Raw genomic sequence first — 16,785 nt, forward strand, 5'->3', positions numbered from 1 at the left:
AACCCCTGCGATGTGCAGAGATGAAGAAATTGGTGATGGAAAAATCCCACAGTTTTGTAAATGGAGGCCTAGAGGTATTTTAGGGACCTGAGGTCCTCTCTTGGGGCTTCCATATCTGTTTTCCTGTGGGAGACACAACCCCACAGAGGTAAAAGGAGCCAATAATGAGGGACTCGCAATCACAGCAGCTGTAATGAGATGAACCCACAATATGGTATGAACCACCATCTCCCAACATCAGCCTCAAAGCGAGGCCAGCTAGAATTCCGATGGAGTCTTTAGCCAACTCATGCAAGAAGAAAAGAAGGGAAGTCCCCATATACAAGCTTCCTGAAGTCAGGTCCTCCAAGGAGGCAGTGCTCACTGTTTTAGTCACACAACACAGGAACACAGACCACAAACCCTCTTCTCATCCCTCGTCCCCTTGCCACCTTTCGCAGGTAAGGTGCTTCCAGCCTTGCCTCAGGACTGAGTCAAGCAAAACCCCAGCAGTCAGAAAGGATGGGGCTTCCACTGCACTCGGTGTCTGATGGCACCCTCACACGCCCAGTCAAGACCACCAGCGTGTGGGTCTTCAACACCCCACACAGAGACGTGCCAGACCAAGACCAAAGACATTTTTTTTTTTTTGCCAAAGCATCACCAGAACAATAACAAATCACTCCCCAGGGCCAATCTCAAGATCTTGCTGAGCTCAACAACCAGCTCAGGCATCTCTATTTTACCCAGTCCCCACAAAGCGAGCACCCATCTGCCGCAGCCCCAGGATGCTTCTTACCTGGGATGATGGAGACTGTGTCTTTCTCCCAAGACACAACGCTAACGTATTCCTGCACTGAAGAGGGGATGAGGCACTTGAAGACGGCCACGTTGCCACGCATTGACCTTTGATCCTCCACCCGGACGGTGTAGGGTTCCCTGAAAACTGCAGAGAGATTGGCAGTGGGGAAGAGAAGAGTGTCACGAGGATGTGGTGAGGGTCCCCAGAAAGGAACAAAGAGTCAGCTCAACTCCCTCTGCTCCTTCAGCCTCACCTTCCTCACTTCTTCCTTCCCCTCTCCCTCTTAGCCAGCCCAGAAGCCCCTGCCATGATCTTGTTCTTGTCTGGGCAACTCCTTCTCCATCAACCTCCTCCCCATCCTACTGGGCAGCCTTTTCTCCCTCAAAAATATCTGGCCTCCCTCTGCAAGACCATCCATCCAAATTCCAACCTTTCCCATTTCGGTATTAGCAAATCATATTATATTTTAAGAGCCTTGAAGGCAGCACCTAAGCCCTGCAATGTTATATTCACCAAAGGGATGTGCAGGTAATACGGAAATATGCTAGAATTCCCCTAAGAAAACCAAACCAGATTTCCTGAATTGTTAGACCCAGGGTGGCAATTATTTTGGGCACAGTGACCATAATGCACCCAAACAAAACCTGTGACACAGGCTCTAACAACTGAGTTTTGGGCTCCTTCAACGTGAAAAGCAGGCTGGGAAATGTAGTTCAGATCCTGAACTTACAAGGACAAAGGGAGAGAATGTTTGGGACTGTGATTGTCTCTGAGCACACAGAACTCCAGAGACATGGACACAGTCTCCAAGATTCTCCAAAACAGAGCATCCTTGCTGCTTTCTCCCCGCTTCTAACCCTGGCTGCAGCCTCTAGAGCACCCCTCCCTGACCCCCAGCTTTGCCCCTGCTTTCAGAACCATCCCTTCCCCCACAGTGCCCACCTCCTGCCTCAGCTGGCTTCTGGGGCACTGCCACCTGCAGCCACTGTACGTGTCTGGCCCCTACAGGCAGGCAGACCCAGCCCTAGGAATGGGACCCAGCCTTCTGCCTCTGCCTTGTCCTCCTCTGTTTGGCCTCTCCCAGGCCTCACTTGATCCTTCCACGCCCTTCTCTGCAAAGTAAAGCTGGAACATCCAGAGCCCTGCTGTCTCCCGACCTTGTCCCTCAGCAGGCACCTGGGCAGCATGCCCTCCTCCTCTCCCTGCAATGGTTGCCAAGGTGACACTTAGGGCCCTGGCAGCCCATCCCCACCCGACTGTGCACCTGCAGCCCCTCTGGCATCATCAAGAGTCTCTTAATTGATTGTGTTTCCAGTCAGCCTGACTCTCCCTGGCCCTTCCTGGGTCTTTCTTCTTTCCCCTTCTCCAAGTTGTGGCTATGATGAGGAGGAGATGTAGTTGAGGTGGAAGAAAGAGAAGAGAGGAGAGGCACTGGTGGCTCTGTGGATCTGTGGTCCAGCCCTTCCATGGGTTTGGGCAGGGCCCTGACTCCAGATATGGGAGAGCACAGATGAGAACAAGGGGAATGGACCTTGGAGGGAGGCAGGGTGGCAGAGTGGAAAGGGCGGGCTGGAGTGCATGCCATCCGTGATGTCCCAGGGAGTCAGCAGAGGTTTATGGTTAATGGCATCTAACAAGCGGGCCCTGCCTCCTCCACTGGCCAGCTGTGTGATCCTGGACAAGGGTTGGTTAACCTTCTGGAGCCTCAGTTTCATTTGTAAAAGGAAATCACCATAAGAGCAGCATATGAAAGGCCCAGCACAAGGAAAGCACTTTGATAATGTCACTTTTCGTGATAGCTGCACGTCTGTGATTAAATGGCTGTGTGCCCTTGGACAAGTGACTTAACTTCTCTTTGTCTTAATCTCTTCATTTGTAAAAACACATTTATACACTTACTATGAAAACTGCATCCTAACCCAATGAGGGGGAGGTGACAGAAAACATGGTCCCTTCCCCTTAACCCAATCCTCCACGCTATGGAGGCCAGAGCTGGGCTCCAAACCCAGGCCTCAGGGCTCCTAGTCCAGCACTTGGTGTTGCATTGGGGTTGAGCAGTGCAAAGGACTTGCTCTTAAAAAGAGTCCATGGGGAGCCCGGGGAGAAACCCTGAGCAACTCTGTGTTCTAAGAGCTCATGGTCTAGCCCCAAACCAACCGATGGAATGAGGCAGAGCTCTCGCCCCACCTCACCCCTACACACTCCCGTTCCCAACTACTTTAAACCTTGCTCTTATGAGAGGTGTCCCTAAGGCAAAAGGACCCCAAAAAGTCAGAGAGGGTCTGTCACCACATGCTGGTTGGGAGGCCTTTCCCAGAACCACTCTCCTTGGTTGGTCCAACACAGTCCCTGGAAAAGATGGCATGACCTAGGCCTGGCACCATTGCAGTGGGCTGGGTCTCTAAGTTGAAAAGCTCTTCTAAGCTGAAAACCATTCCCAAAACTTCAGTGCTTTATAATTATCTGAGACCCACCTTGCCACTGATTATGACACACCAGTGTACCCTGATGTCCTAGTGAAGAATGGCTGATCTAAGCTGTCCCCTTGGCCTCCTGACCTAATCCAAAGAAATGAGACTTTCTTTTTTCTTAAAGTAGACCACCTGAGAAATGCTACTTCCTCGCCTCCATCTACTCTTCCATAGACCAAAATCCTTCACTGCTAAAAGTATTTCATTGTGAATTTCACCAAAATGCCTTTTCTCATGAGATGTGTTATCCTCAGACATCCCCTCAGCAGTAGATGGGACAAAGAAAGTGTGTTCTAGCTGCATGATAGCACACTAGATGGCAGTGAGAACAACCAACCTCCTACCACACACAGCAGTAAGGGTAAATCCCATAAGCAGAATGGTGAGCAAAAGGTCTAGACAATACATACCATTGGTCACGATTTGTATAAAGTTCATAAATAAGCAAAGTATCTATATTGTTAGAAATCAGAATAGTGGCATCCTATTAGAGGAATAGTGTAGGAAAAGAAGCTTGAGGAAGGCTTCTAAGGTGCTGATGTTGTATTTCTTGATCTGAGTGTTAGTTGAACTTTGTAAAATTTAATCAAGCTACATACTTATGATGTGTGCACTTTTCTTTATGTATTATTTTTCAATAAAAGGCTTCAAGAAAACCTCACTGTGGATTTTCTATAAGTCAAGGGCTGAAGTGAGCACCTCATTTAAATGAGCACCATCTCATTTAACCGTCACATGTAGTTGCATCCACTTTGCAGATGAGAAAACTGAAGCTTAGGAAGGTGTCTCCTCGCCACTGCACTCCAGTCTGGGCGACAGAGTGAGGCTCTGTTTCAAAGAGATAGAGAGAGAAAGAAAGAGGAAAGAAGAAAAAGAAAAAGAAAGAGAAAGAGAAAGAGAGTCTCTTATGCCTATGGACACACAGCAAGTGGTAAACTAAGATGCAAAAGTGAACAACAAAACTGTTCTTGGGTGAATGACTTCTTGCAAGCCCCCCCGCCCCGAGCATGTTGCACACATAGCCTCAGAATGTTGGCACAGCCTTCTCCTGTGCCACTGGGGCAGCAGGCGTCTTGTCCCTTACCTGCTTTGACGCGGATGTTGGGGCTCCGGATCTTGCCGGCAGCGTTCTCCGCGGTGCAGAAGTAGTCATTGTCGTGGATAAAGCTATTGAAGGCGGAGGGGGAGAAGGGGTAGAGCTGCAGCGTCCCGTTGGCGTGCACGTGCCGGATGTGCGGCACGTCGTAGATGTCGTCCCCCGTGGCCAGGTACCATCGAAGGGCCGCGCTGGGGGAGCCCGCGGCCGGGCAGGGCACCACCACCCCCACGGAGCTGGAAAAGGTCACCTGCTGCAAGGAGTCATTTACAAAGTAGAGGCTGGTGCCGACATCTTCAGGGCGGGCTGCAGGAGAGGCAAGGGGAGAGACTTGGTTAGCATGGGCTCTAACAATACCCACACAAGCCATGGAGGCTTGCGACAGGCTGCACTCATTCACCTGACCTTCAAGCATCAGTCATTCAGTAAGCACCTATTGGGCACTGACTATATAGCAGGCACTGGCAAAGGTGAATCAGAGACAGTTCCTGATCTATAGAAAACCCCAGCCTTCAGGTGCGGTGGCTCATGCCTGTAATTCCAGCACTTTGGGAGGCCGAGGCGGGCGGATCACCTGAGGTTAGGAGTTCAAGACCAGTCTGGCCAACAGGATGAGACTCCGTTTCTACTACAAATACAAAAATTAGCTGTGCATGCGTGCTTGTAGTTCCAGCTACTTGAGAGCATGAGGCAGGATAATCGCTTGAACCCGGGAGTCGGGGGTTGCAGTGAGCAGAGATCGTGCCACTGCACTCCAGCCTGGGCAACAGAGCAAGACTCTGTCTCAAAAAAAAAAAAAAAAAAAAGAAAGAAAAGAGAAAAAGAAAGCCCCAGGATTTTTGGAATTTGTTCAGAATCACACAGCTAGGTTACAGAACTAAAATGTGACCCCATTGCTCCTAAAGAGTTATAGTGCTCTTTCTACTGTCCCACAGATGAAAGTGGCAAAAGGTCTCAAGACCCTGCTCTGAGACGAATGGCTACAGGAGCCGGGATGCTCGCCTGGAATGGAAGATGGAAGAGTGCAGGAGACCCTGATAGCCAATTTGAGAAATGTGTTGCCACAGAGGACTGAATGAGGGCCAGAAGAAGAGTGGGTGGATAAGATCTAGACTAGGGCCAAAAGACCCAGCTTCTAAACCCAGCCCTGACACCATGTGACTGTGCAATTCCCTTCCTCACTCGGATCATCTGCTCCTTCACTTGGAAAGTAGAGGGAGAGGATGGGCAAGACTGCAAAGACCCCCTTCCATCTCTGACATGGTGCCATTCCAACCCTCAACCACACGGGAGAATGTTCTTATGATTACAGCTGGCAGTGGCAGGGCCACCTGACTGGGAGGACTGGCCATCTGTTCCTCTTATCCCAGCATCAGGCCTAGATATTTCCTGCTCTTATCCCAGTAGTCCTGAATGTTGGAATCAAGGGGCACCCCCCTTCCTCTTGAGGAGCCTGCACCTTTAAGAAATCCACTGCCTAGCAAGTGGACACCAACCCAGAGGAAGAGAGGGCAGGGTCCCAGGTCTCTAGCTGGAAACCACTCCCTCTCCACCAGGAAGATCAACGAGCAAACAAACCACTCCGCTGCTTGTTTAAAGAACGTTGCAGGGGACCCAACTTGACCTCAATTTCCACAACTTTATAGGATGGGGGAGGGCCCACATCCGGCCATATTAATATTCTTGGCTTAACTCTGAGCTGAGCCTCTGGGGAGAATATACCAGGCAGCTCGTTGAGGAAGGCCATTAAGCCTCATTGGTCAGAGCAATTCACATCGTCTCATAAAAAGCTGTGATGAAGCCATTAGCAGACGTGCTGGAAAACACATTCGTGGGCTTCTTGCTGCGGTGTCAGGAGCATCCTCTTAGCAGCAAATGCATTTGCTGTCCCCACCAGGCACTGCCCTCATAGCAGCTGAAAGGCACTTTCTTGGAGAAGGGAGCCACATGGCCTTGCCATTCTCCTCCTCATGCTGCCTACTCTTGTGACAGTCACAAAATTGGTGGCCGAGCAAGTCTGCTCTGCACAGGACCCTTAGAAGCTCTGGAAGCATGACTGACTTGCTGTGGCTAGAGTGTTCCCCAAGATCATGAAATCATGCCATTTCACCAGGCAGCAAACTGAGGCTCGGGAGGTTTCCCTTAGAATACACACTTAGCAGGTCCCACTTCCAAGATTCTTCTCACTTTCTGAAAGCCTTCCTTACTGACATCCATTCAGCAAATATTTGTTAAGCATCTTCTATGTGCCAGGCACTGTTGCTAGGGACTTTACTCATATGACTTCTTTTAATTATCCCAACAACACTAAAACATAGGTACTATTAGTATCCCTGTGTACAGATGAGGAAACTAAGGCACTGAGAGATCAAAGCAACTTACCCAAGACCACAGAACCAGTAAGTGAGGGCACTGGGACACAGACTTGGGCAATCTGACCCTACAGTCACTGTCTTAACCATTCTGTGATGTATGACCACAGTATAACCACTGCAATAATAAAGAGGGGACTTTCACCTCCCTCAGACACAACTTGGCCACCAACTTCCATTTTCAGCTGGCCAAGAACATACAGGTGCACACACACATACATGCACATACACGACATGCACACTCCTTCCCGGGAATGATTTCTGTTGGATTCTGGGCATTTCAGACAATACCTTGCTTTTGGGAACAGGGGCATTGCTTGGGGGTCCTGGGTGCCTCCTGAGAAACCTAGTTAATCAGGCACTCTCACCCTGGCAGCTTCATGGATTTGGGAGCCAAAAATCCATCACATTACAGAAAGACTCTACATGGTGCCTGTAAATGGACAGGAAGCCGAGAGAATCCCTGACAAGGAGGAATTCACGAATTGATTCCTGTGAGAAGGTAAGTAAATTCTTAAGGCTAAGTATGATGTAGCCCTCTGTAATGACAATACCTCCAGCAATAATAATAGCCACCACTGACTTCATTGTTAACTACAGGCCAGGCTCTGTGCCAGGTCCATTCTAGATACTGTATTTATATTATACAGATATATTTAATCTTCATAATTCCCTAGGGGGTGTTATTATTTCCATTTTACTGATAAGGAAATTAGGACTCTGAGAAGTTCACTAACTTCCCCAAAGTGATACAATGTGCAAATGCCAGAACTGAGGCTAGAACCCAGTTTTGCCTTGCCTCAGAGCTGGGGGATGTACCTCCCGCTCTACTGCAGAAACTCCATGGAAGACAAATCAAACCACAGAATAGGGTTTTCAGGCTGGGTACTTTCCCCAACCCTTCCTCCACCCCAACCGTATTCCAAACACACATCCCACTCTCCTTCTCTAGTGGCTGGAAATCCATTCCACTCTCCCTGCCTCCTCAGACGGCCACTTTCCCAGGCCCCTTCTGCTCCCTCCAGGAGCATCAACTACAGTGACGGCAGCCTTCCTGCACTCCTGGGCCTCAGATCTTGCCGAAGCCAAGGACACAAGGTTCCCAGCAACTACAAATGGGTAGATTTAATTGATAAATTGACTGGGATTGTCCAGCCACCTGTCAGGACTGATGAAAAGGCAGATTTATAGCAAAAGGCAAGGAGCCTCATATTTCTCCCATCCTGGGATGTGAGCTTCTGTCTTCTGAGTCTGGGGGAGCAAGGGAGGATTAGACACACCATTCATTTCTGCGTACGGCTCTGACAGTGCATTGCCATTATGAAACATCACCCTCAGGTGTAAAACAATAGCATTTTGCACTTACATTGGGTTCATATTTTACCATCACAAGGCACCTGTCAGCTCAGAATGCAGAAACCCTTAAATAAGCATTAACCTCACCCTACCTGCCAAGAGAAGGGAGTGAGCAAACACATAAAGAGGAAACTGAGGCACAGACCAGCAAATACCTCAAATCTCTGCTATGTGCCACATTGAAGGCTGGGCATATGGGCAGTGGGTAAGTGGCCACAGAAGCAATGGGTGTGTTCAGAACTCCAGGGAAAGAAGCGGGAGTAGTAGGAGCCTGACGTCCTCACTCTGGCCTCATGGAGTTTGGTGTGGCCTCTACAGCGGGGGCTTCCCCACCTTCTCAGACTCATTTGAATCTTCAGAGCAGTGACAAAGCCCCAGCAAGCTCCCAGAGGGGCCCCAGACCCCTGCCTTGAAGTCTGACAGAACTACCTCCCCTCTGGGGGTTCACCCCTCACCTGCTGTGTGACCTCAGGCAAGCCACTTAGCCCTCCTGCGCCTCCTTTGCAAAAGGGCAGGATGTGATTGCACCATCTTAGCTGCCTCCCAGAGCTGCTGAGAGGGTGGAATGGAATGGGGCAGTTCCTGATTCCCCATGAGGATGTTCTAATATGAGATGGGGATTGTTCACTCTCCCTGAGGGGTCGAGGGTGCCTAAGGTTACTGCAGGGATGAAAGGGCACAGCTCCACCCTGCAGCCCTGCAGAATTCCAAGCCCTCTCCAAACGCTACTTCCTCTCACCTGACTCCTGCACCCTTCAGCGTCCTCCTTCGCCAGTCATTTCTGATCCAGGGACCAGAGAAGACATTCATCGCCTCAGGAGATATTTACCAAGCACCAGCCGCGCTGCACCACAGTATCCCAGGTACGGTGGGAGGCATCAAAGACAAGGAGAATTGCTCCACCTTCCAGGAGCTTATAAAGGAGATGGGGAATAGGAGAGGAGGTTAAACAGTAGCACCTGGCCATGCATGAGGCCAGCTGAAAACACTGATTTAGCCAAGAGCTATGGGGAGGGAAGGGGAAAGTTATTCAGCAGCCAGAGAAAAAGCGTTGGGAAGAGAGGAGCTGAGCTGAGCTGGAAGACCTGGATAGGTGGGGTGACAAGGGGGGGCACTCCCAGAGAAGACAGCCCAACAACAGTGGGTGAGGCATGCATGTTAGGGGGCCCTGTGGAAACCTTGCAGGCTTGGAGCAGTGGGCGGGTTTGGGGAGACGAGGCAAAACCAGCTGGATTGGGTTTGGGGAGAAGAGGCGAAACCAGCTGAATTGGGTTTGGGGAGAAGAGGCGAAACCAGCTGGATTGGGTTTGGGGAGAAGAGGCGAAACCAGCTGGATTGGGTTTGGGGAGAAGAGGCGAAACCAGCTGGATTGGGTTTGGGGAGAAGAGGCGAAACCAGCTGGATTGGGTTTGGGGAGAAGAGGCGAAACCAGCTGGATTGGGTTTGGGGAGAAGAGGCGAAACCAGCTGGATTGGGTTTGGGGGAGAAGAGGCGAAACCAGCTGGACTGGGTTTGGGGAGAAGAGGCGAAACCAGCTGGATTGGGTTTGGGGAGAAGAGGCGAAACCAGCTGGATTGGGTTTGGGGGGGGGGGAGAAGAGGCGAAACCAGCTGGACTGGGTTTGGGGAGAAGAGGCGAAACCAGCTGGACTGGGTTTGGGGAGAAGAGGCGAAACCAGCTGGACTGAGTTTGGGGAGAAGAGGCGAAACCAGCTGGACTGGGTTTGGGGGAGAAGAGGCGAAACCAGCTGGACTGGGTTTGGGGGAGAAGAGGCGAAACCAGCTGGACTGGGTTTGGGGGAGAAGAGGCGAAACCAGCTGGACTGGGTTTGGGGGAGAAGAGGCGAAACCAGCTGGACTGGGTTTGGGGGAGAAGAGGCGAAACCAGCTGGACTGGGTTTGGGGAGAAGAGGTGAAACCAGCTGGACTGGGTTTGGGGAGAAGAGGCGAAACCAGCTGGATTGGGTTTGGGGAGAAGAGGCGAAACCAGCTGGATTGGGTTTGGGGGAGAAGAGGCGAAACCAGCTGGATTGGGTTTGGGGAGAAGAGGTGAAACCAGCTGGATTGAGTTTGGGCCTCAGTGGTGGAAGACAGTGGGGGTCAAAGGCAGTGGGGGATACTTGGAGGTTTGCAAGCTTGGGAAAGCAAGGTTTGAGGTGTCCAGCAGTCCCCGACAGTGGCGCCTGAGGTCATCCAAGTCCTTGTAGTCCTCATGTCTAACTTCTGTGGCATTTTGGCTGGACATCTATTTCCCTAAAGTCTTATTGGCCTAAGGGTGTGGAGTCCCCAAAAGAAAGGAGACTAGCATTTATGGAGCGCCTTCTTGTGCCAGGCACCAGGCTTGGCCATCTAATCCCCACACAAAGGCATGAGGCAGAGGGCCCGTTAGCCTCATTTTAAGGATGAGGAAGAGGAGGCTGAAGGAGTTGACATCTTCTCCAAGATCCTACAGCCAGGAAGAGACAGAGTCAAAATTCAACCAGCTCCAAACCCGAGCTTTTCCCATCACATCATTGAGTTCAAAGTTTGGGCTCTGATGAAGTTTCCCCTCATGTCTTCTCTCCAAGCTGGTCCCAATTTGGAAAGCAAATCCCCTGACAGAGACTCCTCCTTTTCCTTCCAATCTCAGTCACTCCCCGCAGCTCTTTCTTCCCTCTGCAGACAGAACTAGGCATATTTACCGAAAGAAAGAAGAGGAGGGGGAACACTTCATAAATAGAGAGACACTCAGATCAACAGCAAAGCTTCTTCTGGTTAAAGGGGGAAATGGATTTTTAATAGAAAATGGAAGTTATGGGCTTGGTTGTCATGTGACAGATGCCCAGACTTCAGCCCATTTAATCTTCTCTGCCGTTTAACATTGAGCACCACCCTGATGCTGTGTTTCGTAAAACAGGCTCCAAATTGCTAGGAGATTAGAAGTGTGGAAATAGCACAGCAATATTTTTAAACCAGAAATCGCCCCCAGGCATTTGGACTGCCTGCCCCCAGGGTCACCGCTGAAACCTAAGTATCCACTGCATCAACTCGCTTGCCAGCCCTCCACCGCTTGGGTATCAAGATTAGTTCTGCAAAGGGAACTTCAGCCCCATGTATGTAACCCCTGGGGCTCCCACCCCACCTGCCTGTGTGGGATGGGGGTGTCTGGCTGCAGTGGGAGGAGCTGGCTGACTGAGGTTGCTCTGAGGTGCACACTGAATTACCCCCTTGTCATCATCTGTAATCATTGTAAAGGACAACCTGAGGGGACTGAAATCTTAACACCTCGCCACCTCCACTGGGAGATGAGTCATTTTGTTCTCTTCCCTTACAATATTTACTCGTCTCATTCACTGGACTTTTCATCCAGGAGTATCTGCCAGCGCTGGGACCCCTGCAACATTCCCTCAGAGACAGGCAAGATCCTTCAAGAGGCAGCCTCACCCGGGCATGGCAACCATTTGTAGGAGAGGTCGTGGATCTTCAGGGGAGCAGGGGGCAGGGGACAGGAGGAAGGGTCAGGACCAAGGGGACAGTAGGTATCCTCTCCCGTGAGGGCCATTAGCTTCCTGAGGGCAGTGACTGTCTAGTCACGGCTCTGTCTCCTGGGCACATACTAGGCACACAGTACAGTGGTGAAAAGCCCAGCCTCTGGTACCAGGCTCCCTGGGTTTGAATCCCTACTCTGTCACTTACAAGCAGTGTGTGTAACTCCAGGCAAGATTGCCTCGCCTTTCTGTGCCTCAGTTTCCCCATCTATACAAAGGTGGTGACAATATCTACCTCAAGGGTTATTATGGTTGGATGAGTTAATACATATGAAGAACTTGGGACAGTTTTTGGTGTATATAAGTGCCTGGCACCACCTAAGTATTTGTGGCTGTCGTTACAAGCATTATTATTATAGCAGGCAAGCAGTAAGTATTTGTGGGAAAAGTGAATCATTGTGCAACAAATATTTACTGCTCACCTATGATGATGATAATAATAATAACCTAAAACTGTCGTTCTCAAACATCAATATGCATAAGAATCACCTAGAGAGCTTGTTAAAAATGCAGAGTCTTAGATAACAGATTCACCAAGTCTGTCATAGGACCAGAAATTCTATTTCTGAGACTGGTGTTCTCTGTCTATACTGAGAGTAACAGTACTTCGGAAAAGTAGATTTGCCATCCTGGACTTCTGTATTTTCTTTCCCAATGACAGACAATTGTCATCTGCTTGGCTGACAAGACCCTACCACCACATTAATTAACTTAATTTGGCAATCAAGATAAGCAAACAATAGTGGTAGAATCAATAGCAACAGAGCATTGCAGTAGCCACACAGCTTTTGCTAACTCCCAGGCCTTACGCAGAGTTCTTCATGCAGATGTGAGCTGGAGAGTTTTCTTGGATTGATTTGCAAGGTTGATTACTTCACTGTATTTCCACACAAAGGTTTTCACGGGAGATGTATTCTGTGCCCTCACTCTGATTGTTCTCATCCCAGAGGTGGAAAAATTGGGTCCAGAGAGGATCAACCAGTAGGGTGATCCTCCCACCAGCTCACCCACCAAGTCCATTCAAAACCCAGAGGACAACCAGCCAGACGGTGTCTTGCTGCTTTACTAAAAACATTTTATGTTGCATCCACATCTTGGAAATAGTCTGAGCCCAGACCCTGGGAAGGAGAAGGTTGAGTCTCCTAGACAGCATCAGAGCATGTACCGGGCAGCCTGAGCTGGTACGGTCCTTGGACAAGAGGGAGCAGCGGGCCAAGTCCTATGCTCTCTGCCTGTGATGTCCACCCAATCTGGCACACCTGCTCCACCACTACCTTCCCCATCACAGTGCTTTGTTTGTTTGTTTGTTTTGAGACGGAGTGTCACTCTGTCACCCAGGCTGGAGTGCAGTGGCACCATCTTGGCTCACTGCAACCTCCACATCCCAGGTTCAAGACATTCTCCTACCTCAGCCTCCTGAGTAGCTGGGATTACAGGCATGCACAACCACGCCTGGCTAATTTTTGTATTTTTAGTAGAGATGGGGTTTCACCATGTTGGCCAAGCTGGTCTCGAACTCCTGACCTCAAGTGATCTGCCTGTCTTGGCCTCCCAAAGTGCTGGGATGACTGGTGTGAGCCACCACGCCTGGCTCCATCATTTCTTTTTAGCATTTGTTCTGTGCCAGAGGCATGGTGGGAAGCCTTTTTCTTGCATTATTGCACATTTAGTTCTTACAACAGCGCTTGGATGTAGCTACTGTTCGAGACCCCATTTTACAGATAGGAAGACAGGCTCTTAGGTCAAATAATTTCCTGGTGTTGCACAGTTCATAGTGGCAGAGCTGCATTTCACATCTTTATGCCAGGACGTGTGGCTCAGCAGGCACGTGACAGGCTAGATTGAGACCATCCCCACAGTGTGAGCACACTGTAGGGGGATTTTCTGACAAAAGAGAGCAACTGGGGTATGATAATTCAGAATGATTTGGGAATCTCCCTGTCATTAGACATTCCATCCTTCCCCCACCTAAACGCCGGCAGCTCCCCACCCTAGTCGTTGAGATGACCAAAAAGCACCCCCACTTCCAATTCCCATGCAAAGCACAGCTCACGTGTCCTCCCTGTGTCCATCAGAAACATGGGTGGTTTTGGTGTTTGTTTCTTAGATTCTCAGCACAAACATGGTTTCTGTGACCAGCAACCAGAAACCTGGGAGGTCCAGTGGAGACGCAGCTATCCTTCAACCTCCAAGGCCCTGCGCCATCAGCTCCAGGAGAAGTTATGAGCAACAGCTGACTGTCGGACAGACTCTTTAATCTTCCAGCCCTTTCTAGACAGGGCCTGTCAAAGGAAGGTCCCTTATGGCCAAAAGTTCTTTCCAGGGAGTCGGCTCAGACAGCACAGTTGTCCCCAGAGAATCCTAGATTTAGATTGTTAATGCTTGAGGGACTTAAGAGATTATTTTGTCCAATCTCCTCCATTCACAAGGCCTAAAGAGGTGGAGTCATTTACCCCAGGGACACAGCTCACCAGCATCCCAGCTGGGGCTAGAGTTCAGTGTTCTCTCAGTTCTGGCCACCCTACTGTCAGAAAACTAGCCATTGCAGAACTCAGGAGCACCATGAAGCACTGAAACAATGTCATATGAGGGTGTATCAGAGCAACCAGGGATGCTGCGTGTCCAGAGGAGGGGCCTCAAATGGGCAGGACATCTGCCTGTCATAGTCACAGGGCTGTCAAGTGGAAGAGGGCTTTGCCTTGCTCTGTGTAGCTGAAGCAGTGACATCAGGACCAGTGAGTAGAAGGTCCAAGACCACAACAGGGTTTGACTCATTCTAAGGGTGAGCTCTGTCATAGTCAGAGCTGTGTGGCCAGGAAGGGGCTGCCTTGCAAGGAAGGAGTCCCTGTCGCGGGAAGTACTAGTGCAGAGAGAAAAAGACGCCGGGTGGGAAAGCTGCAGAAGGGGTCAACCTCTGATTAGGGGACAGATTCCACAGCCTTAAAGATGCCTTCCAACCCTGCAAGACTTTTGCCCAAGGTGATCACCTGAATCTCCCTCTCCCACCCCCAAAGCAGGGGTCCCAGACTCTCTCATACCCCATGACTGCGGGAGGGTCACCCTAGAAGCAGGGTGTCCACCAGCCTTGACACGGCGAGTTTTCAGGGATTCCAATGAGTGCTGTGACCTTAAATGGGGTCACATAAGATGGGACTGTGCTTACTGCTCTTCCCACAAAAACTGTGGGTTCCCTGCAGGGAGAATGTCCCTTCGGAGGAGTTGGTTCAGAGGACTATGGACTACACTTGCATCTAAGAACCTTGGTGGTGGATGGGGGGAGGGGAGCAGAGGTAGGGTTCTTCCCACTCCTGCTGCCACTGGGGCCACAGGGGATCTGCCAAGTTTGCTCCAGGAAGACTATTGCCAGCCTGGCTGTGCCTCATCAGCTGTTCCCCATGATGCTGAAAAGCAAAGCTAGGAAAATTCTCCATATGTTGGGGCCCGCGGAGGGGGAGACAGCCACAAACAGCTGTGAGACCTTCATCGTTCCTGTATGATGAAATGGCAGTAATTATGCCTCACATTTCAGCAGAGCATTCATAAGGCTAAAACGGGTTTGCTGTGGTTTTTACATGTGTGTGTTCATGTGTTGCCTCATTCCGTATACAAAGCACTGTCACATGATGTACATTTTTGTGCCCCTCATTCTTATTTATACACATATAGAGTAACAACTGCTCTGTAGGATAGCCAGGATGGGTAATTTTGCCCATTTTACAGATTACAAAATAAAGGTACATGAACCATTAGGCAACTTGCCCAGGTAAGACAGGCTGAGCTTTGTTTTTTAGGCCCATGGATAATGTTCTTTCCAACACACAGACACACACACACACATGCACGTGCAAACACACATGCATCTCTTTAGAATCAGTTTAATGGATATGCAACTAACTAGCATTTGAATAATTGTTGTTAATGAAGATGGTGACCTTGGAAGCTGTTGGTGCAAACATCATGTAGAGACAGGGCACAGGGAGTGGGGCAGGGCAGCTGAACAAATGAGGGGAGTAGGAGCTGGAGTGGCATGGGTGGTCCCCAAGGCTAATGCCATTCACGCTAAAGCAACACCCGACAAACATCTGTTTAACAAGGCACGCAGGCTGTGGAGCCCCCACCCTCCCCAACATGTAGGATCTCACAGGCCATGGCCTGCCATAGGCAGCACTTGACCTCTGGGTCACATGCTGCTTCCCTGTGACAGACTGGGTCATGGAGGGAAGAGAAGTCTCAAGGTCACAGGCTGCCAAGAGTGTTCTCTATATGCAAAACTGCCTGCAAAACAGAGGTTCATCTCAGCAGGGAAAGACACAGAAATACATCCAGCAACAGTTATGAGGGCTCGCTTTGTGAGGAGTGCTTACACAGGCTTTATGGCATGAACTTCAGAATAGTTCTTACTCTGGCCAACCATGGTAGAGATTTAACAACCAACCCCAGCCTTCCTGTGGCAGATATGAGACCAACCTTTGCCTCCCCTCAAATCCAAGTCTGGAGCCAACCTAAGCCTTCTCCGTCTCCACTGATGGCCAGGGGAAGGGAATGTGCTGGATACCCAAGGGGCACTCAGGTGCCCACATGGCCTCAGCTATCTTACTGAAGGAGTCCTACATGCTACCCAACTAGGTGATGGATGCAAGGAATTGACGTCCCCTGTCCTGGCCACTACTCAGTCTTTCTTATCGTTATAAAGTCTAAGCCAGCTGGCTTGGCCAAAAATGTGGCTGATTAATTAAACTGCTTAAGGAAGGATCTGATGACGCATTCTGGAGAGGGGGCAAGGAGAGGAAGGTAGAGGCAATGTGGAGGAAAAAGTATAGGTTTAATGTTTATTGAGCACTATGTTCTGGCTACTTGATATGCATTATCTTCTTTAATCCCATTTCAAAGCTGGAGAAAGTGGGGCTCAGAGAGGCCCAAAGTCACATGGCCAGTAAGTGCAGAGCCAGGATGTAAATGAAAGATTTGCCTTGACTCCAAATTTCTACCACGCTAGTGGGTTGTAAACTTTATTTTTCATTCTACTCCAATATATGAAATTGGGGAATGAATAAAAGCTCTGGTTGAAAGAATGGCAGTGAGAACAGGGCAGGTGGTGCTTGAAGCTCTGCCCTCTGGCCCTCCCCCTCTCTACCTCCATCCATCCCCTGAGGCTCCACCTTACCCCTTAGGCCTCCATACTA

General features: G+C 50.0%; 1 protein-coding gene across 1 annotated transcript in view; it reads right to left on the reverse strand.

Annotated features, from left to right (window-relative positions):
• DSCAML1 (DS cell adhesion molecule like 1) overlaps positions 1-16,785 on the reverse strand; it is a 365,263-nt gene that overhangs the window by 343,155 nt on the left and 5,323 nt on the right. The window contains exons 2-3 of the mRNA XM_008021021.3: positions 4,337-4,654; positions 779-925 (exon numbers count right to left, since the gene is read on the reverse strand). Of these exons, the coding sequence (XP_008019212.3) occupies positions 779-925; positions 4,337-4,654 (465 nt within the window). The remainder of the gene's footprint in view (positions 1-778; positions 926-4,336; positions 4,655-16,785) is intronic.

This window comes from Chlorocebus sabaeus, chromosome 1 (genome assembly GCF_047675955.1).
Source record: "Chlorocebus sabaeus isolate Y175 chromosome 1, mChlSab1.0.hap1, whole genome shotgun sequence".
NCBI classification, from domain to species: domain Eukaryota; kingdom Metazoa; phylum Chordata; class Mammalia; order Primates; family Cercopithecidae; genus Chlorocebus; species Chlorocebus sabaeus.